The 25,036-nt window shown below is 49.5% G+C and overlaps 1 protein-coding gene and 1 long non-coding RNA gene across 2 annotated transcripts; both read left to right on the forward strand.

Annotated features, from left to right (window-relative positions):
- The first annotated feature begins 294 nt into the window (after positions 1-294).
- LOC148638703 (gap junction delta-3 protein-like) lies at positions 295-7,587 on the forward strand. The gene is made up of 2 exons (XM_088622771.1): positions 295-922; positions 3,487-7,587. Exon 2 carries the CDS (start codon positions 4,003-4,005, stop codon positions 4,849-4,851), a length of 849 nt encoding a protein of 282 aa, XP_088478897.1. The 5' UTR covers positions 295-922; positions 3,487-4,002; the 3' UTR covers positions 4,852-7,587.
- Positions 7,588-8,990: 1,403 nt separating this feature from the next.
- LOC148638704 (uncharacterized) lies at positions 8,991-24,880 on the forward strand. The gene is made up of 3 exons (XR_015930929.1): positions 8,991-9,075; positions 10,716-10,780; positions 17,292-24,880. It is a non-coding gene; the product is annotated as an uncharacterized LOC148638704 (long non-coding RNA).
- The last annotated feature ends 156 nt before the right edge of the window (positions 24,881-25,036 follow it).

Genomic DNA, 25,036 nt, shown 5'->3' on the forward strand with positions numbered 1-25,036 from the left:
TAAGATGGTAGAAAACTGCAGTTCAACTAGTTGAAGGTGTGTTGACACGCGATACATTTATTGCAGCGCATTAGTTAATGTTTCTGAGGTTATAGCTTTAAGCCGTAAAACGACCTGGCTGGCTTGTTTGTAGGGCCCTCGTTTGGAGATCTGATTTAGGCTAATTGTCCAATAAAACCCTCTGCGTCAATCTATAGGCATTTACCACTTCATTCAATACAAAATAACTGCTTTCTACTTCCTTATAATTTCTCTTAGCCCTACGGAACGACCTCTTGAGCAGACTTTGCTTCAAGGACGCAAATATTGGACGTGATTTGTGATCTGTTTTCCCAATCTTGCTTTATCTTTAGAGCTTCGGCAGCCCACGGATCAGGGGATTAGACCTGCGAGGGCCGCGCTAAAACACGCGCGCCGAGTTTGTCAGTCAAGAAACGTGATTCTTCCGAGATTTATCCGATTTTGGGACAGGTGCATTTATAAAAACAAAACTCAGAATCGACTACCTCCCCACCACTCCTCGCCCATATACCCAGCTGAGCCAGCTCTTGCACAATTAGTGCGTGGAAACTTAACGAGCGAGGTGTGAAATTCAAGCCGGGGCATGAATTGATACTGCAAAAGTAGTCCGACACGATGAAACCGCGACGGGGGCGGTCAAAATATTCTGGCTAACCCCGCTGCGCGGTTCAAGCTGCTCTTAATGAGGACCGGGAGCTGGCAGAAGCAGAAAGAAAAACAGTCTTCGGAAGTGATAAGAGAAACAAGGAATTCTGAACTGTCCCGGCGTCTGGAAACTCAACGCGGCACGGGAAAAGCACTTGGCAACTCCGAGGAGTTAAAAAACTAGCAGCAGCAACAGGGAACGTGCGGCAGGGGACCGTGAGTGCTGGGCTCACCTGGAGACCCGACGTTGTAAAAGGTAGGATATGACTCAGACTTCTCATTCTTTTTTTTCCTCTATTTTACGGTCACGTTAAAAAAAGGCAGAACCGGAGTTTTATACCAAACACCAGCATTTCCATTTCCCATTTTGTTATTTTTTGGAGCCAATTTCTTTTCCATCTTTTTTTTTTCTCAAACTATTGTACACGTGAGAATCCTCAGTCCCCCCCCCCCCCCAGTTTTAAAGGCGGGAGGAATTAATAATCGAGATTCCCTGAATCTCCTAAGTTTCAGTTTTGCATTCTGGAGGGAACATTGACGAAGCACCTGTTCAGACCCGATTCCGGACACAGTCGGACAAGAGCAACGCGGTGCCGCTTCATCATGCGACTCGGCTCGACCCCCGATAGCGAAAGACACGCTCTGTAATGCGCTCTGGGCCTTTTTTCCCCACCCTTTGTCTGTGAATATATAGATTAGCGATCCTTTCTTCTGAGACACCCTGAGCTGCTTTTCTGCTTGGAAAGGAGGCAGAGTGGAAAACAGAATCCTTAGGACAAGACGTGAGGAGAGAAATCTAGCACGGTACCCTTATTCCTGACAGGAGCTGACAATCATGAAGCCGGGAGACGCCCTGGGGAGCAGGCGATTAGGTGTTATTATCCCGTACAAAGCGCTAACTGAGCTGTAAACCCATTCACACGGTGCCTGAGTTGACGCCAAGTCGGAGTGGTGTAACAGGAAGCTTGGAATGTGCCTCGATGTGGGGTGCAGAGCAGTGTAAGGAGGGGAGCAGCCGTTATTAAGGGCGTGTTGTACAGTATATTGTCTGCACAGGCTGATGGTGACTGTACTGCCCGCGCCAGGCTAGCTGTGAGCAGGGGCTCGTGCGTGGGTAGTCGGGGACGGCGGGTGTAGGGGTTACCCAGTGGAGGGGAGCAGGGGGTGGAAACAGTGCTTTTTGCCAAAGGAGTGGCATATCCCTCCCGTGACTGTGTTATGGTTTGGCGTGGCACAATGTCCTCGCTCTCTCTTCCCCGGAAAATGCCGCCCCTATCAGCAGTGTCCCCCCGTGAACTGATTGCACGCAGGACCTGCAGTGAAAATACTGCCTTTCCTGTAATTATGGGAGCTCTTTTAAGTGTTGATCAAGAAAGTTGGGTAGGCAGAATTCTTTTTTCCTCGCTTCCAGCAGGAGCTGGTGGGTTTTTTTTCCCCTACATCCCTGCCATTGTCCCTGGAAGAGCTCTGGTGTGCTCCATTCGGACAGAATCGCGGATCGGCCCTGTCGGCTGTTCAGATCCGATGTGCGGCCTGTCATCTCTCTAGTCCTGAGCTGGCTTGGTCCTACGGGAAGCGAATCTGCTGTCTGGTGAGAAAACCTTGGCATCTTCATGCCTTGGGATAGAGCATTTCGGCTTCAGACAAATCCCAAAGAAATTCAAAACTAGGATTTCTAGACTGACTGTATTGAAACCTGTCAGTGCTGTCACTGTTCCAGGGACAGGGAACGGGTTAGACAGGGCAGTAGTCATGAGAAACGTTCTCATACATCTTCTTCCAGATGTATTTTGGGGAATTTGTGGCAAAAAGTCTGGTCTGCTTTGTTTTTTTTTCCCCAAGACTTTCTTCCAAATATCTAAGGAGTCTGAGTTCATGGGAGACCGAAGTCATTGCCTTTTGCTTTTGAAGAGAGCAAGAGTGAGTCAGGAGAGGTGAAGATTTCAAACTTTTAAGAACAAAAGCTGGATCACACACTGTAGGTTAAACAACATATTTTGAATGAATTTGAGTTTCTCTGGAGTGCAGCGATGATTAATGGAAATGCGTGCTGTTTTTCAACACGTCCTGCCAAGAAGGAGTACAGTACTCTATTGTGAGCGTTGCATTTGGTGTTTTTTTTATTCCAGTAACCATTTGTATTTTTAATGTAACTACCTCCAGATAAAATTGTGTATTACTTTTATATGTCATTTGAAATCCACTTTAAGGGAACAACGGCAAGAAATTGTATCGGGCTAATAAAGTGATGTTACAAACCGAACAAGGTAATTTCGTACATCTGGTAGTTAAAAAGTAATTGATCCAAGCACCTCCCTTTCTTGAAAGAAGCAGGGTATCGGCTTCAGCAACATGGGTGGCTGGCTTGTTTGGTAAAGAAGTAGGTCCTGTTCTTAGTTTTAATGCAGTTATATTTTGTCCTCTGGTTCATGATTCACAGTTGTGTGTGTGTGTGTGTGTGTGTGTATATATATATTTGCCTGATGCTTTTATGCAAAGTGGGTTAAAATGGGTCCCCACATGTGTTCAGCTGGAAGATCTTACTGGAGCAATTCAGGGGGAAGTATTTACTCAAGGGTATGATATCAGTGCCTCACTGGGGATTTGAACCCAAAACCTTCCTGTTTCAAGTCCAGAGCTCTGGTCACCAGTCCTCACTGCTGCTCTGTCCGTGGTGTAGTCCTCTGGGTTGACTTTGTCACTGCCTGTGGGGGAGTTTTACACAAGTGCTCATACGCCTCCCCTATTCTCCATGAACGAAACAGGCAGTCTGCGAGATCTGTGACCCTTATTCCTGACGCTGCGGTTTCTGTCCTTTAGGTCACCGACTTTACAGAGTGGTACAAGGGCAGCCGGGAGATGTCGGGCCGAGATGAACCTCGACCTCTTCAATCATGCTGGGGAGAGGAATGCATAGAATCCTGACTTCCCTCCATATTTCCAAGGCTCAGAACAGGCAAGTCTGTGAATCTTGATATTCCAGGTGGGAGGCCGGGAATCGAGTTCAGAATTCCGTTTGGAGAGACGGCCAAGCCGGGTTCCGTCTGTCCCAGCACTACGGCTTTCCTGCTGTCAGCGTCGGCCACGCCATAACCACTTAAGGTCTTTGAACATTTCTCAAAGCTACCCTGTGGATGATGCTTGTTTAACAAAGCCTCACCAGCACTCGGATGGGGTTGTGCTTGACTATGGGCTGGGAGCTGTGCTGAGTAATAGCACCGAGAAGGGAGCACGTGGAAACCAGCAGGCAGAACCACACACCCCTCCCTCCCTCAAATTCCAAGGCGTAAGCTGTCAGGAAGTGGAGCCTGGAAGGCAGGCGTTGGGATCCCAGCCATGGCCGAGTGGGCCTTCCTCAGCACCCTGTTTGACAGCCTGCAGGGCCACTCGCCCCTGCTGGGCCGCTTCTGGCTGCTGCTGATGCTGGTCTTCCGCATCCTGGTCCTGAGCACGGTGGCCGGCGACATGTTCGAGGACGAGCAGGAGGAGTTCGCCTGCAACACCCTGCAGCCGGGCTGCAAGCAGGTCTGCTACGACATGGCCTTCCCCATCTCCCACTACCGCTTCTGGGTCTTCCACATCGTGCTGATCTCCACGCCCTCGCTGCTCTTCCTGGTGTACGCCGCGCACCTCGGCAGCAAGGGCGGGGGCGGGGGGGGCGCGGCGCGGGCCGAGCTGGCGCGGGAGTCGCGCCGCCTGCGGCTGCTCTACCTGGTCAACGTGGGCTTCCGCCTGCTGGCCGAAGTGGGCGCCCTGGTGGGCCAGTGGTGGCTGTACGGCTTCACGCTGGAAGCCCAGTTCCCCTGCCGGCGGTTCCCCTGCCCCTACACGGTGGACTGCTTCACCTCCCGCCCCATGGAGAAGACGGTCTTCCTGCGTTTCTACTTCAGCGTGGGCGCCGTGTCGGCCCTGATCAGCCTCACGGAGCTCCTGCAGGTGTCCTACAAGCTGGCCTGCTCCTCCGGCCAGCTGGGCCGTCGCACCTACGGGAGGGAGAACCTGCGGAATGCTGCCCACGAGGCCGCGGGGCAGACCCTTTCTCCGGGCCTCGCCGGCAGGGCGAGCCCACGGCCCGGGGGCAGCCGCAAGCCGGACCCCCGCTCCGGCTCTGTCCGCAGCTCAGCGAGCTCCAGGACCTGCAGTAGCTCCAAATGCAAGACCCACAAAGGGTCCCTGGTGGTGTGAAAATGGGTGGGAGGTGCAGATAGGAAGAATAAAGGGGGGGGGGGGAAACCCCCAACACTCTGACCCACTGACTCACCGCAGCAGGGTTTTGAGGATCTGGTCTGCTTCAAAGAAACTTTGTGTTAGGACGTGCTTTTTTTTTGGAGAATGGGGGAAAAAAAAAAAGGACAGATCTTTTTATCGCCTGCCTTTGCATCGTGCAGACTCTTCCTCCAGCCTTGCCAGCAGCTCGGCCCGGGAGCTCGGGGCCGGGCTGGGCTGGAGGAGGGGTCTGCGGCCCCCCCAGTGCCCTGGATCACAGCCATGCCCACCGTGGTCTGGGCAGGGTCTGGGGGGCACAGCTGGGCTGGAGGAGGGGTCTGCGGCCCCCCCAGTGCCCTGGATCACTGGGCACCGTGGTCTGGGCAGGGTCTGGGGGGGCACAGCTGGGCTGGACCTTGTACCTGGAACCCCTGAGCAGGGGGCAGAGCAGAAAGGCGCATGTTCCTGCACTGTGCTCAGAAATGCAGGAAAGGCCCGTTTTATCAGAACAAGACTTGGGAACAAGTCAGGCACCTCCAGGGGAGTAATGGACTATTTGTGATGGTTTAGGACTGAGGAAATGGATTAGAAGACATACTTGTGGGCAAATGAAATGCCCAAATGTCTGTTAACTGGAAATTTCTTCAGCAGCTCTGACATGACCGTTCAGGCAGTGTGGGTACGGAGCTGTTATAAGTGAGATGTATTCGGCAGTGTTCGTTTGCATTGTGGGACATTCTTCTCAGTGCTGTCGACTAAGATTAGTTCTGCTAAAATGATTGCTCTGTTGTTAAGCCAGTGAATTTTCTCTTAAACTGACAAAGCACTTCTTGGGAGGCAGTGTGTGTTTTTTGTTCATGTGCTGGTTATTTCGTTGAAATATTAGTCAAACTTCCTATCGAAGGAAACAAAAGCAGTTTTTTTTGTAAACTGACATATTTCCCCTATAACTTTGATTGAACTCTGCACCAATTGGATTAGTCTTGCGTAGATGGTCACTTCTCTAGCACAAAAATATTCTACTATCCAAAAAGCCAGGCAGCTGCGCAGGAGCCCAGAAGACATGAAAGAAATGAAATTAATATTAAGTTGTCATTAGGTTAACGAAGTCTGTTATTTTATAGAGCTGTCCAAATTTCCTGAAGGCCAGCAGCCATATCACCCTGCAACCCACTGGAGCTCAGCAGGTGTGAGCCTGGCCAGTACCAGGATGGGAGATTCCTGGGGAAAACTAAGGATGCTGCTGGAAGAGGTATTAGGGGGGCCAGTAGGGGGCGCTCACCCTGCGGTCTGTGTGGGTCCTAATGCCCCAGTATAGTGATGGGGACACTATACTCTAAAAAGGCGCCATCCTTTGGATGGGATGTAAAAACGAGTTCCTGACTCCGTGTGGTCATTAAAAATCCCAGGGCGTTTCTCAAAAAGAGTGGGGGAGTTACCCTGGTGTCCTGGCCTTTACCAATCATGGCCTCCTAATAATCCCCACCTGTCAATTGGCCCCATCACTCTGCTCTCCTCCCCACTGAGAGCTGGTGTGTGGGGAGCGTTCTGGCGCACTATGGCTGCTGGTGCATCATCCAGGTGGGGCTGCACACTGGTGGTGGAGGGGATCCCCATTACCTGTAAAGCGCTTTGAGTGGAGTGTCCAGCAAAGCGCTATATAAATGTAAGGAATTATTATTATTATTATATCAAATATATGAATGTATTTTAAATATAAAGCAGTTTGAAGGTTGCTCATTCCTAACAGCAGTGCTGGTGCTCTTTGTACCTTCCTGACTGTGGGTTTGTACTGTAATCTTTTATACTTCTGCACTACAGCACACGATACTTCTTACTTTTATTTGGTAGAGACTTAATAAACCAAAGAAAGTTTTATATATATATAGTTACAGAAAGCACACAAGTAAAATTCACACAGGGCAGGCCAGCTCTACACATACTGTATAAGCGTCCCCCAATACGAACACAGGGCATGCTTTCTTCAGCAGTGTGTTTGACTGCACCAGGGCTGAAATGCCCGTTTTAAGCAACCATCCTGGACAGGAAAGTTCGGAGATGGATGTGACCACAGATTACTTTGTTAAGGTAACCTCAGTCTCAGGGGTGGCAGCACGGTTTCCAGAGTAAAGCTGTCCAAAAACTCCTCAGGGCACTTTGTTTCGAAAAGGATCAGCATCACTGTGACGTGCAAAAAGAGTGACTTAAGATTCCAGGCTTTCTGCTGTGTGTATGTTTTAATTGTTGTTGCCAGGAAACTGTTTCTGTGAACTACCGCCATATTTTAATGTGTATAAATTGAAGTATTTTTAAAACTGTATTTTTGATTTTTTTTTGGTTCGATCGTGTTTTCAATGAAATAATAGTATCGGAAAAACTGTGTTTTAAATTTGTGCAATGGTTTTATGTGCGTACGAGTATTTTACTTGTTTTTGCACACGTGTGATTTCTACTACAGCCCAGCAGGGGGCAGTGTTTTGTTGGCGACCATGCGAAATTAGTGATTTTCCCTCTTGGACACAAGAGGCCAGCAGCACAGCAGTACGGTATGGAACCTGTACAGCACCATTCACAAGATGTAAATGACTGTAGAGTCTTCTTTCGGAGGAACAACAACCGGCGAGCCAAAACATAACCTAGAACAAAATTAAACTTGAAACCTACCCAGACGCGTTTGAAACTGTTGATTAAAAAAAAAACGATTACTCAATGTCATCACTGTCTCTCAACCTTTTTTGCAGCAGAGACCTCTTCCTTCTTTTTAAGACAGTTTTGACTAAAATCACAATAATGGAAAATAAAAACAGTGCCTTATCAGTCCCTGCCTTGGAGCAGTCGGTATTTCTCCGGTCCGTGGCAGCAGGAATTGAGTCACGGATCTATATCACGAAGAAAAAAACTGCTGAATTTTTTAGCAAAAAGCAGATCAAACTAACCACGCTAAAAGTGTGTGTGAAGCGTACGCCAGCAGTATGAACTTCGTTTGAAAGCCGCCCTGACCACCACTGCTCCCGTCCTGCTCTTCGGCCGCAGCGCCCTGTGAAGGCGCCACACTACACAATGTTTTGGGGGACATCCTACCAGACGGGAACTGACACTTTTTCCTGAGCCGGGAAAGTGTTCAGAGACTAAAGGGCCGAGCGTGTGCTAGCAGAGGACAGGCCCTTCCGCGCGCACTCTGTACGTGTGCGTCTGCATCTTTACGGGTCCACGGGCGGCGTGGGGTCAGCGCGTGTTTGTGCGTGTTGTCCGCCGAGAGCCCGGGGAGCGTGCGTGCCTTCTCTTCCGTGTGTCCCCGTATCTGTAGGAGCGCGTCTGTCTTTCTAAACGTCGTTTTTTCTCTCTTTTTTTTGGGACATTGATCTTTGAAGCCGCTCAACGGTGAGGTGGGGAGCGAACGTGGTTCTTCAGAGGCGTGTGGGAGGAGGCGCCCGTGTTTTTCGGAACGGGCTCGCTTGCCCGGGGTGGCTCTGTTTCTGGGGGGGGGGGCTGTCTGGAAACTTGCATTGAGAACATCCTGCACGTGTTTAAGGCAGGGAGGGGGTCTTTTGAATAGGGCGCGTACACTGTACGTTGGTATAAAGGGGGGGCGAATTAAGGAATGAAGTTTCTGAAACTCGAAGAGCTACCCCGGATATTGGCGTGTGGCCAGCGTCGCGTCGTTGCGTTTATAGCCGTGTGGGGTATCTCTGCTCTCGGATGTGTTTTAGAACTGCGCCCGGTGTAGCACAGCACTGCTAACCAAGCAGCTTTGATAGAATCTAGTAAAGCCGTTTACGTGCAGTTCCCATCAATATCTGGGCTGTTTAACAATGCTGAATCCTGAGAACCCAAGACACGTGTAGTTCGGAAAGCCCCGTGTTTCGCAGCTCTATAATGCGTGTAAAAACATTTGTAGCCGGAGACCCCTGATTTAGTTAACTGTATTTATTTTCTACGTCGTTTCCTTTTCGTTTCTTCACACCTTTACCTCGGCTGTTACTGTGATTCAATATTTATCACTGCGGACGGTCTGCTGGTGCCGTTTTCCTAATGTTATCGAGGAGACGAGAATGCTTCCCGCACTGAAGCAAGCGTGTCAGTTGACATGAATGTAATAGATTATTAATCTCCTAATAGACTGGACTGTGCAGAGCGGCTGCTGCCCAGCGGACCCCAGGTGCTCTTGATGAAAGACGAAAGTAGAAAGATTCGGTCTGAAATGTGAGTGTTTGTTTGGTCTGGAGTTTTAGTTAATCTGGTCTTATTGCGTTTCAGTTTTTTCACTTCACTACATTTGGCTGTTTTTTTTTTTCATTTTTGCGATCCCGATATGTGAACGAGAGGGCTGGGGGATGAATGCGAATCAAACTTCGGCCCTTTTCTCTGCTAGTTCAAAAATCCTCTCCCGAGTCTGCTGCCGTTATGTGAATATAACCAAGACGGAGCAGGGGATTCACCCAATTTAAAACGCCTGTTGCTTTCAAAAACGGGCTCAGACAGTCTAGAAACAGGCCTGTCGCTTTCCTACTTTCCTCTGCGCTGCGGGCTGTTTCGGAGTTGCCCGTCTTTCGCCTCAGACAAGCGTCACGCTGGTCGTTCCCGCAGGCGGCCGCTAGGGGGAGCCGTCGGCTCGGCTCTGTGCGCCTTGCGCTTCGCTCTCCGCACGCCGGCGCTTGGTCGTGAGCAGCAAGGCTGGGTAAGAGGCGGCTGCTATTCGTGCCCCGAGCCGGTGTTACAGCAGAAAGTGGAGACAGTCTTGGACACGATGGTAAGCACGTCTGCCATATCATCGCCCTGAGACATGGTTGGCAAGGTGCCCACAGTGAGCTGTTGTTAAATGCATCTTCCTATCCGTGCCGTGCTGAACGTGTTAAGAGTGTGTGAGTGCACCGTATACCACACCAGTGCCAGGCCCGGCTACAGTTTCCTGACAAGGAAGTGAAGGGATGTGGGGTTTGAAGCTGACAGGAAACAGGACTGAAAGCTGCTTTATGGACTGAAAGAATCGATTCTCTTTATTTACAAACACAGAAAAAAACCCGAACTGGACCACTTGGAGATTTGAAGAGTTCCCAAAGGGCCTTAAAGGGCTGGATCTCGGGGACGGGCAGAAATCGTGCACAGGGATGGAGAGACACCTGCAGACCTCAATGGCTGTAGTCAGTTTCAGCCCCTTTGCTCTCCTGTGCTGCAGGGATTATAGTCCCCTAGAAATGCAACTAACATTCAAACCCCCGATCCCACAGAAAAACCCCATTCCCAGAGCAGGGAGGACTCGTGCCGGACCAGGAAGCTGTTTTCTCAGAGAGACGACGTGGAACGTTTGCCGTCCGGGTGAAAGGGGGGGAGATCGGGGAGAAGCCGTTAAACCAGCAGATAAAAGCCGGGAGCCGTCCGGCGCAGGTGGCTGGCGGGGGCCGAGCTCGGGAGACGTGGGGATGAGCTGCTCCCTCGGACCGGCCTCCTCCTCCTCCTCCTCCCGCTCCGTGACCTTTCCCTGGGGCTCCCCCCCGGCCGCGCTGCCCTTTTCCCGGCTGGCTCGGGGAGATGCGATGTGACACGGCGGAGAGGGGGAGCGCGGGGGGCCGCCGGCGTGGCGTGGGGCCGGGCTGGTGGGCTGTAGGCCGGGCTGCACAGAGCAGCACACACACACACACACGCACAAGAGCACCACACCTGCTGAGCACAGACACACATCAACACATGGCCTCGAACACAAACACTTCCCTTTTTTGTGCCAAAGGCCAGGGTGGCACTCAGCTCTGCTGGCTCCACGCGGGCGCAGACAGGCGCCAACAGAGCTCGTACCTATACCGTTCCGCAAAGAGCCTGGTCTCGAAGTTCTCCTTTTCTCATCGCAGGGCCGGCTGCTGTCTTTCTGCGGAGCGGTGGGGTGGACGACCCTACTGACATCCGGGCCACACAGGTAACTGTGCCTTTCTGCTGAACGAACAGGAAGTGGGGGGTCATTGATCTCATCCCAGATCACAGCAGGGAGAGCGCCGATCAATAGCGTGGGAACGCGGCACGCTCTTCTGCTCGGGCTGTAGCACAGCCAGTGGCGGACAGTCGGCCAAGCCAGGTGGATCTTTTTTGCTTTGCAGTTTGCTGCTCTCTCTGGCTGTGTGAGCACGGGGGGGAGGGGGGAGGCGCACTTCGGCACCGGCCGCTGCAAAAAAACTTGCTTCCAGCTGGAGTGTGTCTGCAGCCCGAGAGGCATGTAGCCTGGTTCAGACCTGGAACAGAAAAATCTATTAGGCTGACATGCTTTCTAGAGGGCTAGACAGGTCTCCTGGGAGATCGTTCTGAGCGCTGATGAAAAATAAGAGGAGAGGGGCCTCGTCAGCTCAGGCTGACCTTTCGTTCGCTTTCCAGGTGGTAAAAAAACAAAGCGGAACCGTCCTCTGTGCCTGTTGATGTTTCTGCAGCTCTACAGCCCCTGATCTCCTTGTCCAGACTCCAGCTGCGGGTGGTTGAGAGGGCTCGATTGGAGCCATTCCGAGTGAGGAGGAAGAACCTCCCCCCCGGGTTGAATTAGCCCTGGGGACAGTGTTTTGGGGGCCCTAGTCAGGATCACCCCTTGTGCACACAATACTGTTATCAGCTCCCACCCCAGACTTTTCTGCAGCAGTCTGTGAAACCGTGGCTAAAACCACACTGATATTGTCATCTTACGGCAAAGATGAGAGTCGCTTCCTAGCTCGACAGTGAAATAAACATCTGCACTTGCATTCACAACTAATCATACCGTATTATACTGTACTTTATAACTGCCCAAAGGCCTAGATTAGCACTAAAGCAACAGACGCTGGAGTGAATTTTGTTGTCTCCCATTTGAATGTGCGGATTACAAAAGCATGTTGCGCTGCACATTGAGGGTCCTTAGGTGGGCCCTAGGTCTCCTACACCCGGGGGCGGTCCTATCTCAGGAGGTCTGGAAGTAGCCAGGCGCAGTCGGCTTTGTTTTGTGAGGATGGGTGGAGGATCAGATCTATTGAAATCTTAACCTTCCCAGGGCGAAGACAAGGGGTTAACTGGGTCGGGGAATATTGAGTCTGTCTTGTGTACAGCATGTCTGAAATATGGACACAGATGGTCGAAGTCTCTGCTGTAACTGCTGACGTAGTGTGGATAACAAGCTAACACTTGTCCCAGTTTTTCTGACCTTGAGCCCGAGCCTCCGGAGAATTTCAGGTTTAGAGCGGTCCAACGCGTGTGTTCCCACAGCGGTGAACCGGCACACCTGTCCGCAGTCTCTGTCGGCAGACAGCAGCAGGGGCTTGTGACACGCAGGTCTGGACCACAGTGGCTCGCTTGTGCAATCTGACCATATTCATATTCGTATTCCGCAGGTTTCTTTGCTCTGCATTGTTGGTGCCTTTTCTGAGGCCAGACGCGCCTGTTGGTTCTCTCTGTCTGCTCTCGGGGTGGAGGAAGGATGTGAGGGTGACAGACAGACAGGCGAGGGGGAGGGGGGGTGATAGTGGAAAGCGATCACCAGGCATGGCGAGCCGATCCGCACACACTGATTGATGACAAGTGGCTCACAGAGACACTACCCGTTGTCACGGCGCCTGCGCTGCTTGCCAGGGTTCATCACCTGATCTGGGGTTTAGGCCTGGTTTTTGGGGTGCTGTTCCTATTCCCTCCCTCCAACACTGACACCTGTGCCTTTTGTAATGAACTCCCTGGGACTTCTGCAGTTTTACTGCAGCTCTCAAGTATCCCAACCCTGTGTAACTGCCAGAAAGATTCAGGGCCTTCCCTAGCTGCGCTCCTCAGAGGAGCTGTTCTGTTGGTTTCGGTCTGCAGCAGTCGAAAGCATGATCTGATCATGTAGGCTTGTCTTTATATTTCTTGGGGAATAAAAGTCCCCAAGCATGAGATGTATTTGAGGCTGTTTAGCAACTGCTTCCCTTGTCACTGGATTGACCGGGGGGGGCAGGGTGCGGGATGGGTCAGGGGAGTGGAGTGAGGGGGTGGGGCATGGGGTAAGGGGCGGGGCCAGGTGGCAGAGTGAGGAGTGTGCTAGGGGGCGGGGTGAGGGTGAGGGGCGGGGCCAGGTGGCAGAGTGAGGAGTGTGCTAGGGGGCGGGGTGAGGGTGAGGGGTGGGGCCAGGTGGCAGGGTGAGGAGTGTGCTGGGGGCAGAGTGAGGGATGGGCCAAGGGGTAGAGTTAGGGGTGACCAGGGGCAGATCAGGAGGTGGGATGAAGGAGGAAAGCAGGAGATGAAATGTGAAAATACGGGTTTACTTGTGATACTTTTGGTTCTCACGACTGGGGTGAGAGTGATTTGGTTGTCATCATCCCTACTGACCAATATTGGGCATCTGTCATTTTATATTATTTGATTTTTTTAGCCCATTTTGCCATTGAATTCTATGTAATCCTGCCTTTGCAGTTCACCTCCACACATTACATTCAAGTAGTTCTAATTGCCTAACTACTTGTGGACATCCCTTTACCTCAGTGCCTCTGATTTCTCAGAATCCACCTTTGATTCCTCTTAATTTCTCAAGTGGATTCATTAACGCAAACGTTAACATAATTGATCCAAATGAAGTCCGCAGCAGCTGAAGACACAGGAATGGAAGATCGGTTCCCCCCTGGGACCAGCAGGGCCGGAGCTTCGGAAAAGCCGGGAGCCTGGGTCGCTCTTTCACCCTGGGGCCCCACAAGCCTGCTGCTCTTTCCTCCCCTCAGTTACTCTTTTTGAAAGACACACAACAGCCTTTCCTCAAACTGCTTCTAATCTGCTGTGCAATGGCCCATTGAACTGGGGACTGGGGCAGTCAATCACTGTGTCTGTTTCTTGGTTAATGGCCTTTAGTTCTGCATGTGGCGCTTGGGCTTTGCCAACAGATGCTCCAGGCTCCTCCCTGGCGCTACACCCTGTGGAAGATCAGACATCAAGCTCCTTTTTCAGTTTTTTTAGGTCTCTGGCATACTTGCCGTTTCCAATGGCCCATCTCCTTCCCCGGTCTGGCTGTGTTGCACGTTGTTTTCCTGCTGCTCCCTCTTGTTGAGTTATGTTGCGGTGGGAGCTTTCTGTGGGAGTCTCTTAATGGACAGGCATTGCAGGACCTTATAGAATTTCTGCAGAGAGGGGCTCCAGAGATTCTCTTCTGAAGTTATTTCTTAGTCCTGGCAGACGGGCTGTCTGTCTGTGCTCTGCGTAACCCTGCTGTCGCCCTCGCAGTCTCTCTCCCAGCTCACCCATCGCAGCACAGCGGGAAGGCGGGTGTGTTGGACTTTTTCAACATGGAGAGTCCAGACGGTGGAGCAGCTCTACAGTATGGGCCTGCTCCAGGGGTAATACCCCCCAGTCTCTCCCAGCCCCTCCCAGGGCTCTCCAGCTGTGACGGACCCGGTGCCCCCACCCCCCTACCTACCCACCCCCCCCGCACATCTGCACCCGACCTCCAGAGACCACAGCCCATTAGCAGCAGTGAAGACCGGTCCAGCGTGCTAACGATTTCTCTCAAACCGCTGCTGTTCCTCCTTTGTTCCCTGGAATTGGAAACAGCTGCTCTCTCCTACAGATGTTGTAAGTCACTCGCTCAGTGGAAATATAAAAGGCATTAACTAACCCCACCTCCCCCACCCCCGCCTTTCTCCCTGCACAGCACCTCACTGTGTGTGAGAGAGTGTGTGGGTGCCTCAGAGCGCCGGTATTGCTACTATTAGTAGACATAAATATGGTAGTAATATTAGTTCCAGTACCATCAGTTTCATAATTAGCAGAACTAGGAGTGGACTAGATGAGATAACAGGTACTGTTATTATTTTAATAATTATCCTTTCTTATACCACGAAGTGGTGGCTGTAATGCTGCACTTCATTCGGAGCTAATAACACACTGCGTGCTCCTGACTTGTTAGACAGTTGATTGTAATTACTTGTTTAGTACAGAGCATTAATTAGTCCTTTCAGCGCTGTTAAGCTCAGCTAAATGGAAAGCATTAACAGAGATTACCTACATTTTATTGTCAAAACACACACCCGAGCTATGCTTGATTTTCTATTGCTGCCACACCTTTTTACAGACGATCACTGGTGTGAATCATGGTATGAACATGGTGAAGACACTGTCCTGTAAAGCCATGGGTTTGTGGGTTGATATGAGAAATGAGAACACCAGGCCCCAAGTACTCAAGTAAGGTTCTCAAGTACGGATGCTGATGAGAACATTCATCTACTGGCTAGTTGATCCTCATCCAGTTATTTCTTGAAAGACACCATGGGCTTGGAATTTTGTTCCAGACACCCACAACTCTTTGTATAAAGAAGCGCCTCCCGTTTTCAATTCTCAGTGCACCCTCTTGTGGTGAAGAGGCCCAGAAGCTACAGTGAGGCAGTAGTCTTGAGACGTGCAGGTCACAAGCTCCAAGCACTGGGCGCACTGGGAAACTCGGGGACCACAGTGAATTATAACCACCGTTGAAATGGGAAACGCAATGCCAAGCAGAATTGGTTGGGTCAAAAATGATAGTCTTGTCAGAGGAAACCCACGTGTGGTAGCCGAGGTCAAAGGACGTAGAGGGACGGATATCTGGACGTCTCGTAATATTTTGTCTGAGAGGAGTGCAGTGCAGTGGAAAATATTTGTAATCTTCTTTGTTCTTCCTCCCCCCCTCAACACCACCCTCCATCATCCTTGTTCTTCTTTTTCTTACTTATCATTTAAGAAATCTCTCATTTCCTGGCAGCCTGAAACTCATTTTGCGTGTTGCTCCCTGGCTGTGGCTGGGGGAGGCCAAGGGAGGGGGTGTCGTACGCTGATGTATTTTTATCCCTGTTCACCTCGCCCTGGGCGGGCCGGGTCATGCTAACCGCAAGAGAAGACCCACGATGCTCTGGGGCTGCGTGTCCCTTTCCCCTCGTGTGTCTGCGTATCCAACCCCCCGCCCCCTAGAAACATTCAAAACAAAAATGAACATAAACTTCATCTAGTGGTAAATATCCTTGAAAATACTTGACTTTAAAATTGAAAATTATTAATAATCATTTGATTTGGGTGGGAGGACACCTTTTCAGACATGAGACCCCCACCCCCCACCCCATCTTAACCCCTAAACCACAAAAATACGCAGCCTGAAGGGAACCTGTAGGGCCATGTGGTATGGCATTGTGCCGTGAGTGCTCACTTGTTTGGGTTCAGACGATGTTTGATTTCCCATTAATCCAAATCTCATCCTCATAGTGCTAGTTCATTTTGAACACTTTTTGTACACATTTAGGCTATTTTCATACTGCCTTGCTAGTGCAATACTCCTCTTGCATGCAGTAAGCCCCTCCCCCTGAGCCTGTGCAGTTAAGCCCCTCCCCTCACTGGAGCCTGCTTGGCCAAGCCCCTCCCCCAGATAATCCTGCTCCGCTATAAGCCCCTCCCTTTCCTGAGCCTGTATGGTCATTCCAGCCTTGTCTGCTGTGGAACCTACTGTCCAGGAGGGAATCTGGACAAATACGTTGAAACCTGAAGTTAGTGTACAAGACCAAAATGCATACTGTTGTGTAGCATGTATCCAGCCCATGAGGATGGTTTAATCTATCTCTGCCCTGACTGTCTGAGAGACGTTTAGCTGAACTCTTCTGCAGAAGGAGCAAAGTAGGTTGCACATCTAGAGACACTAAATAAAACCAGATCATAGTAATCTGTTTCAGCAAACGGACATTGGAATTATTCCACCATTTTCAATCACAATCACTGTATTTTAGGGGATCAGCACAGCCAACACAGATAACATTGAAGTAGTCTTTACTAAAGGTAGAAATGTTATTATAATGGTTCTAAATGATAAATAACTGATGCTGGTTAACAGTTACGGAAGTAATCATCCTGTAGGTAAGAACAACCACCAGGTTATTAACACTGTCTTGATGTGCTTGTCATGTATACACCACAATACAGTTGTGAATTATGATGCCTCTTCTCGATGAGGACTCTGCCCTGAGCTGGGAATCAAGCAGAGCTTAAACAGGAATGTTATTTGTATGATTTTGTCAATAATTCACACTCCTTAAAATATTTCGCGGGCTGTTCTGAGGACAGCCCTGAACTGCTCTGAAGGACCCCTAGAGGTCCTCATAAAACAGAGTGAGAGCCAGCAACCTGGGAGACCTGTCCCGTGTGATTCAAATTATCAAACCAAGCAAAGGCTTGTGGCTGAATTCTTTCACTCCTTTTTAACCTGTAAGACCATAAATGCTGTTGGGGGAAAAAAGTACAGTGTCCCACAGTTTTATTTTAACCTGCACTGATCCTTATACAGTGTAATCATTGTTCTCTCAGGACACCTGTTAGTTAAACCTGAAAATGTTATCAGGAATCTCTTTAATATCTGTATCTGTCTGTGTATATCTTGCATACATGCAGTGGTTAATGTATGTGAAACCGGTGAAGGTGAGCTCTTACTTTAGGTCTTTGTCTTGCTGTAGGTCATGGTGTCGCCACACTACAGTGAAGGGAAGAAGAATGTCAACACAGAGCAGCCTGATGAATCATGGGAAAAATCCCAGAATGCTGGGAAGACAGCAGTGAGGTTTATGGGGAAGAGGAGGGTAATTAATGAAAGTGACTTTGAAAACCTACTCTGATGAACTTTTGCCAAGGGGAGGTGTGGTACCGGTGCCGAACAGCAGACCAGAGACTGGGCCTGCCCTTAGCACTCCAGTGAGGAAAGGGCTCAGAGACAGCTGAGCACCCCATCTAAGCCAGAGGTGCGTTTTCCCTGAGCCTGGGGAGCCCATTGGCCCGAATCAAGACCCTCATGAGCCGGCACTCAATCAGGTGATGATGTACGTCCGGAGTCTAGACACGGGGATCACGGAGCCCACAGGTTCAATGGAGTGATTTCATTACTGTACTTAGTGGGTTAAAGGTAAGTGAATTGAAACTCTAGCCAAGCAACCCAACCATCTGCTGTTAATTAAATGCGAAGGCGGTGTTTAGATGGCTTTATTAGATTTTGGAAAGAGTGGCGGAGGCAGAAAGCAGGGACGAGTGAGGAGATGGAATGCTGTGTGTGGCAGAGGTAGCAGGTGAGAATTATATTGAATTCAGATCGGCCAATGGAGAGTCTCGGGCTGCCGTTGTTTGGAAAGGAAATAGCCTGGACTCCAAAGCTGCTGTTTTGAGTTAATAGGATTGACAAAGGAGGTATTGACGTGCGACTCAAAACAGGCCTGGTGGGATCGATGCTTTTCTCGTAATGAGAAAAAAGGTGAAGAAACCCCTTTTTTTTTTGGCTGGAAAAGTCATTTGTTAAGGGTACAAGAAACGAGCCGTGTTGAAATTGGCGAAGGCACAGATGGAAGAGCTGCAAGGACTGTAAATGAAAGGCGTGCAATCACGCGATCGCAGGTCACGCGAAGCTCCCAACGAGCAGCGACGCTCCGGTGCAATTCGGCCGCGCCGCAGATTTCCCGGGATTTCGTGGGAAGCATTTCATTTCACGAAAGGCTTAAAAAAAACCCCCAACTAAAGCAAGGTTACAGTGTGGTAAGGAAAACAGGGCAGGCTTTGATGAGTAGAGAAATGAGCTCAGATAAAGTTAATGAGCAAAAAGAAGTTAATACTCTCACATAGGAAAAGGACCTCGTTCAGAGGCAAACATGATGGCCTTCTTGCGCTGTTAAAGATCCGTCGCAACCCCTGAGGCTAAGCAGGCTAGCAGGACAAAACTGTAGGCAGCAAACATCTTTGATTACTTTGAGAAAATTAAAACAAAAACATTAGCTAGAGCCCCAGAGGTCGCTGTCCTCCGTTGTGGAACATGCCTGCGTTTCTGTACTGCAGCCTGTTCTTAGCATTGCAAATTGGACATTGCAAAGTAAGATTAATATCAAGATGGAGACACAAACAAATATTTGCAAATATGGGGTGGTGACTTCACTACCGCGGGAGGGCCAGCAGTGCCAGCCTGTTCATCTGGGTTAGCCAGGCTGGTTCTGCCTGCTGAGACTGCTGTGTACCCAGTGTCTGGCTCATTGCACTGCTTTAAAACCAGCCTAGGGTTGGGTGCCATTGTTTTTGACTGACAATGCCTTTTTTGCACTTCAGAGAATTGTCTGGACCTAGTTCTTGCATATTTCTAAGCTGTGTATAAAGTGTGAGACAAATGTTGCATTTCTAAAGCATAATGTATGAGAAACGGGCTCGGTGTTTTTCACTATTTTACTTTCTGTCTTTGGTGGTGTTGCAAGCTGAAGTGGTATTTCGGCGATGCACGCCAACCCATTGGCTGTGCTGGGTGTGTAGTTTCACTTCTTTCTTTGTGAAAACCACAAGATGTAAACGTTACCACAACAAGCTCCCTTACGGTGTGTGACGTGAATGGACGTTGGACTCCTGTGACGGCGAGCCTGTACCTCTTGGATTCCCCCTGAGCTTGCTGCTTCTGTGTTACTCAGAACAGTAAGTCGCACACGGAGCAAAAAAACAGCCTTTGCCGCTCTCTGACGCTGCCCTTCCTGGTCCCTCTCTGTGTGTGCTTGTGTGCTTCCTGCTCCTAGGTAGTGCAGGGGTTCATGGGTGTTGCCCACATGCTGTGTGATGCCAGTTATCTGCTGCTCAGCTGTTGCTTTGTGTTTCTGGATGGCGGAGGTCTGTTGCCAGAGACCTGTGGGGTTGGCTGTGCTCCTGGAAGCAGGGCAACTGGCTGATGGGGATGCCTTCATTCAGGAATCAGCTTATCGCCCTGCGGAGGGGGGGACTCTGTGTCACTTACCTCCTTCCAGTCACTTCCTGTCTTCTGCGACTCATATCCTGTTGTGCCCATGGTGTCAGATCAGCACCAAAAGGGACGTGCTGCCTTAATTTTTACTCTGACTTGTGATAATTTACGCTCTGTTTCTGATAATGTCAGGATTTTAAACAGTTTACAAAAGTATAACAAGCTATTAACAGTCAAAATATGGTAATAAAGCAAGTATATGCTGTATTTGATGCATAAAGTATTGATAGCTTTAATTTGCAGCCCCTTAAAAAATAATATAATCAACCTTTTATAAGTGAGCAGAGATGCAGGAGCTGATTGTGGGCAGTTCTAGTTGGGGAAAAGAGATGGCCAGCAGTTTCCTCTCTTGGCCTTTTCAATGGGTTGACCATGGTAATGTAAACTTCATAAGCACCAGTGCCCTCTGACTGACATCTCCTTGGCCACTGTGTTGTACAACAGGCCAGAGAGTTTCAGCCTTTTCTGGCTGGTAAACACTTTCCGAACAACTCCTTTGCAATAAAAATTCTCGTCTTAAATATGACATCCAACTGAAGTGCAGAAATATTGGACATTCTGGAGCTCTAAATGAGAAAAGTCTTAAAGGCAGAACTGCAGCCAGTAGTTCCACTGTCAGAGCAGGTTTGCTGTGTGAGTGCTGATCATTTCTGGGGTTCCCCTGGTCGAGAACCCCTGCAGTAGGCAGTTCCATGTCCATTCGCCCAATGCCACTCATTGCGAAATCCGAACCTGTTCCAGTGACTCAATTTGCAGAAGAAGAGGGGAAGTCTTTCACAAGCCCTTTATTCCTGACTGCGTCAGCGTGGCCTGAGACAGCTGAGAGCATTATGGGGCACACAGGCCACATGCTGTACTGCTTCAAAAGAAAGGGTGTCTAAGCGACACCCCATCACTTCAGGGAACTTCGCGGTTGTGGAGTCCCCTGGAAATACAGGCCCCAAATCCCGTGGCTCTGCTCTATTTCTAAAAATACTGGGATAAAAGGAGACTTTCTCGAAATCCCAAAGGGCTTCCAGTGGATTTCAATTAGTTATATCAGCTCTGCCATGGGATTTTGAAACCGTGCCACGGTCCAGTTCTCAGTGGGGAGGGCGAGTTAAAACCCAGATTGGTTGGCATGAGGAAACGAGATGACGGCACAGCCTGGTCCAGCCGTGGCGAATTCCTCTGCCAAATCGTCTCTCAGCCTCTTTAGCTGCAGGGCAGATGAGCTTAGCCGACTCATCGGTATCGCCAAACAGACCACCTGCAGCCACCGTTGGGTTAACATACACATCTCGACTGGCCTCTGAATTGTCTTTTAATTCCTTGGCAAGCTAGGGTGCCAGCTGGTATAAAAGCCTAATCTTGCTTTATTTGAATGTGGTCTTGTGTAACCGCATAAAATTCCAAGTCGTTTATGACTACTGTTCCTACACAACAGGACAGAATTATTCACAATATGCATAACATGTGTCACAGCACAGTCATGCACGCCTTAGGGTTCTGGGGTTCAGGGTTCAGGATAAGAGTTAAGATTTGTATCCCTTACATCTTCTTATGGTTGTTATGCTGGCTCGTTTCAAGTGAAGTGTTACCACTGGTTTAGCATATATGTTCTATGAAACTACCATGCACTTATCTTTCATAGTGCCCCTTTTGATCTTATGTTCTGCCATATTTTCACTATAGTTAAACAAGGCTAGTTGTTCTTTCTACTGTGATAATGCCATAATTTGCACTAGTAAAGTTTTGTATTAAAGTCTGTTGCATTTTCCTGCTAATGTTGTGCTAAATGCACCCTGGTCACTGTGCAGCCCTGGCCTTCGTCCACATACCTGTGCTGTAGGTGCTGCCCATGCTGCAGCAGACACTGTAGCTGTGCGCTGGGCTGCCCTGGTGGTTAATTGAGCTGTTAGCAGGCAGGGCTGTGACAGTGTGCCACTGCATGCCAAGACTGGGGGTTCCCAGGACTGCCAGACATCCAGCCAGCAGCACAGAAAGAGGCAGAACAACAAGCCCATTATCCCCCTGCAGTGTGTCAGAGCACCAGGGCCCTGGGCAGCCACCCCTGCTACTCACTGTACAGTCTGACACGCACAGACTGCAGGCCTAATGAATACACACACTAACCCACACTGAACAACCTTACACGCACAGACTGCAGGCCTAATGAATACACACACTAACCCACACTGAACAACCTTACACGCACAGACTGCAGGCCTAATGAATACACACACTAACCCACACTGAACAACCTTACACGCACAGACTGCAGGCCTAATGAATACACGCACTAACCCACACTGAACAACCTTACACACACAGACTGCAGGCCTAATGAATACACACACTAACCCACACTGAACAACCTTACACACACGCACAGACTGCAGGCCTAATGAATACACACACTAACCCACACTGAACAAGCGTACAGACTGCATGACCTTATAAATACACACACTTGGCCTTTTAAATATGCCAGTATGTTGTACAGGGTAATAAGTGCACACACAAACACAAATTGCTTAGCCTTATGAATACACTCGCTGTACAGCATTATCAATACATTACACACTGCATAGTCTTCTAAATACAATCATATTGCAAAGTTTTATAAAAACACACACCTGTAAATGTTCAGTGAGCAGAGACATAAACAGTCAGACATATGCTCATTGCACAACTTCATAATGTCATACACATACAGTACTTTGTTGTCTTGACACACTCACACACAACAGTCCAATGCACACACCCTGCATGGTTTAATTCACAAACACACTCTCCAGCAGCAATAAATATTAGTTCCTTCCTTTATTTTAGAGCTGTCCAAGTGCAGCCGCACCTGGGTGCTGCCCCAGTAGATCAGGTGTTATTGTCAGCTGCAGAGCAGAAGTCAGAGTCTAGGGGATATTTCTATCCTAGTTTTTCCAGATGTTTGCCTCTGGCTCTCCCATAGTGGACTGAGCTGGCAGAGAGGAAGAGCAGCAGGTAGAGAGGATCTCCTCATCCTCTCCTCAGTCCTGGTGAGGAGGGGAGCCGCTTGTGTGCTGCGGTGTGTGGTCTTGAACACCGTGAGAACGGGGCCTGAGAGGGAGACGGGTTAGGAGCTGGTCCCCGGAGACTACCCGATCGGAGCCGGATTATTATTTTTGGGAGACGCGGTGTGTCGGAGGTGTGGGGCTGGAGCTGATGTGGCGGAGGTCGTTTGGAATGGAGCGACTGTTCCTGCTGCAATGGATCACTTGTGAAGACAGTAAAAAAGCTTTTGAAAGGCTCGAGCTGTGTGTGTGCGTGCGTGAGTGTGGGTGTGCTGGGTTTTTTTTTCTCCGGTTTCCTGTTGGGCAGGTCAGACTCCTTTGACAGATTTACAGCTCTGAGGTCAAAGTTTGCCGACAGCAGCAAATAAATCTTAAAGCCGCCCCCCCTCCAGACACACACTGTTCACCCCCCCCCTCTGTGATTGCTACCAGCATAATCCATAAGGGGAGGGCGGGGGCGCAGAATTTTGTGGTCTTGGTGAAGAATGCTCGACATTGTTCTTAAACCATAAAGACAGGCAGCTCATGTTTCAATCACTTCATTTCACAGGTCTTTTCTTTTTCTTCTTTCCTTTTCCTAAATGATTTGCGTGTCTTTCAGCATTTCACTGAAACCTGAACCTGGCCTGTCTTGTGCAGAAAATGTACGTCATCATCTATAGGGAGAGATAGCAAGAGGGGGACAGATATAGTGCATTTAATACATGCGTGTGAAGAGAGAAATGTGAATGTATAAAATCAGGGTATGTACTGTATATATGTTTTCCTCATTCTGCCTACCAGTATAACTATGGGTTCATTTAGCATCTCTGTCCCTGGTTCTGCATAGGGAATATGTAGTGGCTTTTTCTGTGCCACTGTGTTTTACCATTTTAAACGCAATCGTCCTGTGGCACGGCACTGATAGCCCTGCATCAGTAGATGCTCTCAGTACCCTTCACTGTCTGTAATTAGCATGAGCTGATGTCTGCAGTCCGTCCCTGTGCCTTGTTGGTTATGGCAAAGGACTGGTGTGTTAATGATAAAAAAAGCTGAGCATTATGACATAACCCTCGTCTCCTTCACCTGTGTTAGTGACGGCTAGCTCCTCGGGCAGCGCCTGCTGTGTTAGGTTTCATTTTCTGTCTCTCCTAGCTAGGGATAACTGTAGTCCAATTGCCAAAAGACCCTTTGTATTGTCTCATGAGTATAAATCTGTCCTGGGTTAATTTCTGTTGTTGCAAGCCATTAACCTTGTACTCTAGGTAGGACACTGATAACTAAATGCAAGCATAAGTTTTGCTACTGATTAGTCATCAGCTAAACAGTACTCTTTACTGGAAGGGTGCAGGTTCAACTCCCAGGGAAAGCACTGCTGTTTTACCCTTGAGCAAGGTGCTTCCCTCGGATTGCTCCAGCTATGGAAATGTGTGCAAATGGAAGTCGCTTAGGACAAAAGCATCAGCCCAATACATTTTGCTAATATATGTTAGAGCTGATGTTCTATGTGTTACGCTATTGGTTTATTATCTCTCTGCTGGTATAACTTGTAGCCCAAGTCAAGGCACCTAGAGCTGGTAATGGATGATGACAACCGTGGTTGTTGAGTTCTCAAGCACCTGCACCATTGCTCCTGTATTCTTGTTGTTTCCTTGTGTTTCTTTCCCGTCACGTTTTTAAAAGCATCGCCCCACAAGCCAGACACTGCGGATATGAAGTACGTTTACACATGCTTGCATGCGTTCCATCTGCAGAGATCTAAAATCATGCGCACACACACACACAATGAATGAAGCAGGCATTCCAGTCTAGGCTATCTGCGGGTTTGATCGTCGCTCCTTTAGAACAAGAGAAATGTCTTTAATTTTCTTGCCCTGCTGTGATTTGAGAAGTAGAGCCTACGGGAATGGACCGCCTTGTTTATTACGCTGTACACCGCACAGCTGCCCCCCTCCACACACGAGGTGCACACTCTTCCCCTCTCCACCGATGAAGAATCAATGTGGTGGATTGATCGCAGCTCTAGTGCTGACAGCCTCCCCACACACACACACACACACACCTTGTCCTCAGCTCTGCTGATCAATCCTTCAGCCGAGGAGCGCGAGGCAGAGCTCATTCTGCAAAGAGAGAAAAACCCACAGCTCCCATAAATCTGCTCAACCCCCCCCCCCCCAGGGGAGTGGATGTTGTGTTTGACAGGAAAGGGGGGCATCTGAGAGCGTTATTGACTGTTTACCCCCACCTCCTCACCCCCCAGTCAGCTCTCTCTTCTGTCTCCATCTCACTTCTGCCCCCAAACCCTCAACACCCCACGTGCTGATCACTAGTGGGCAGTCCACTCCTCCAGTCTCCGCTGGTGCCACCAGTAATCTGAGGTTCACTTCCTTCACTTGCTCACAACTTGCCCGGATCATCCCAAAATTCCCATTGTTAT

This window comes from Lepisosteus platostomus, chromosome 28 (genome assembly GCF_059453375.1).
Source record: "Lepisosteus platostomus isolate fLepPlt1 chromosome 28, fLepPlt1.hap1, whole genome shotgun sequence".
Lineage (NCBI taxonomy): Eukaryota > Metazoa > Chordata > Actinopteri > Semionotiformes > Lepisosteidae > Lepisosteus > Lepisosteus platostomus.

Bases quoted from the DNA above. Each gene is read 5' to 3' on its own strand.
- LOC148638703 (XM_088622771.1), top strand. From the start codon at position 4,003: ATGGCCGAGTGGGCCTTCCTCAGCACCCTGTTTGACAGCCTGCAGGGC.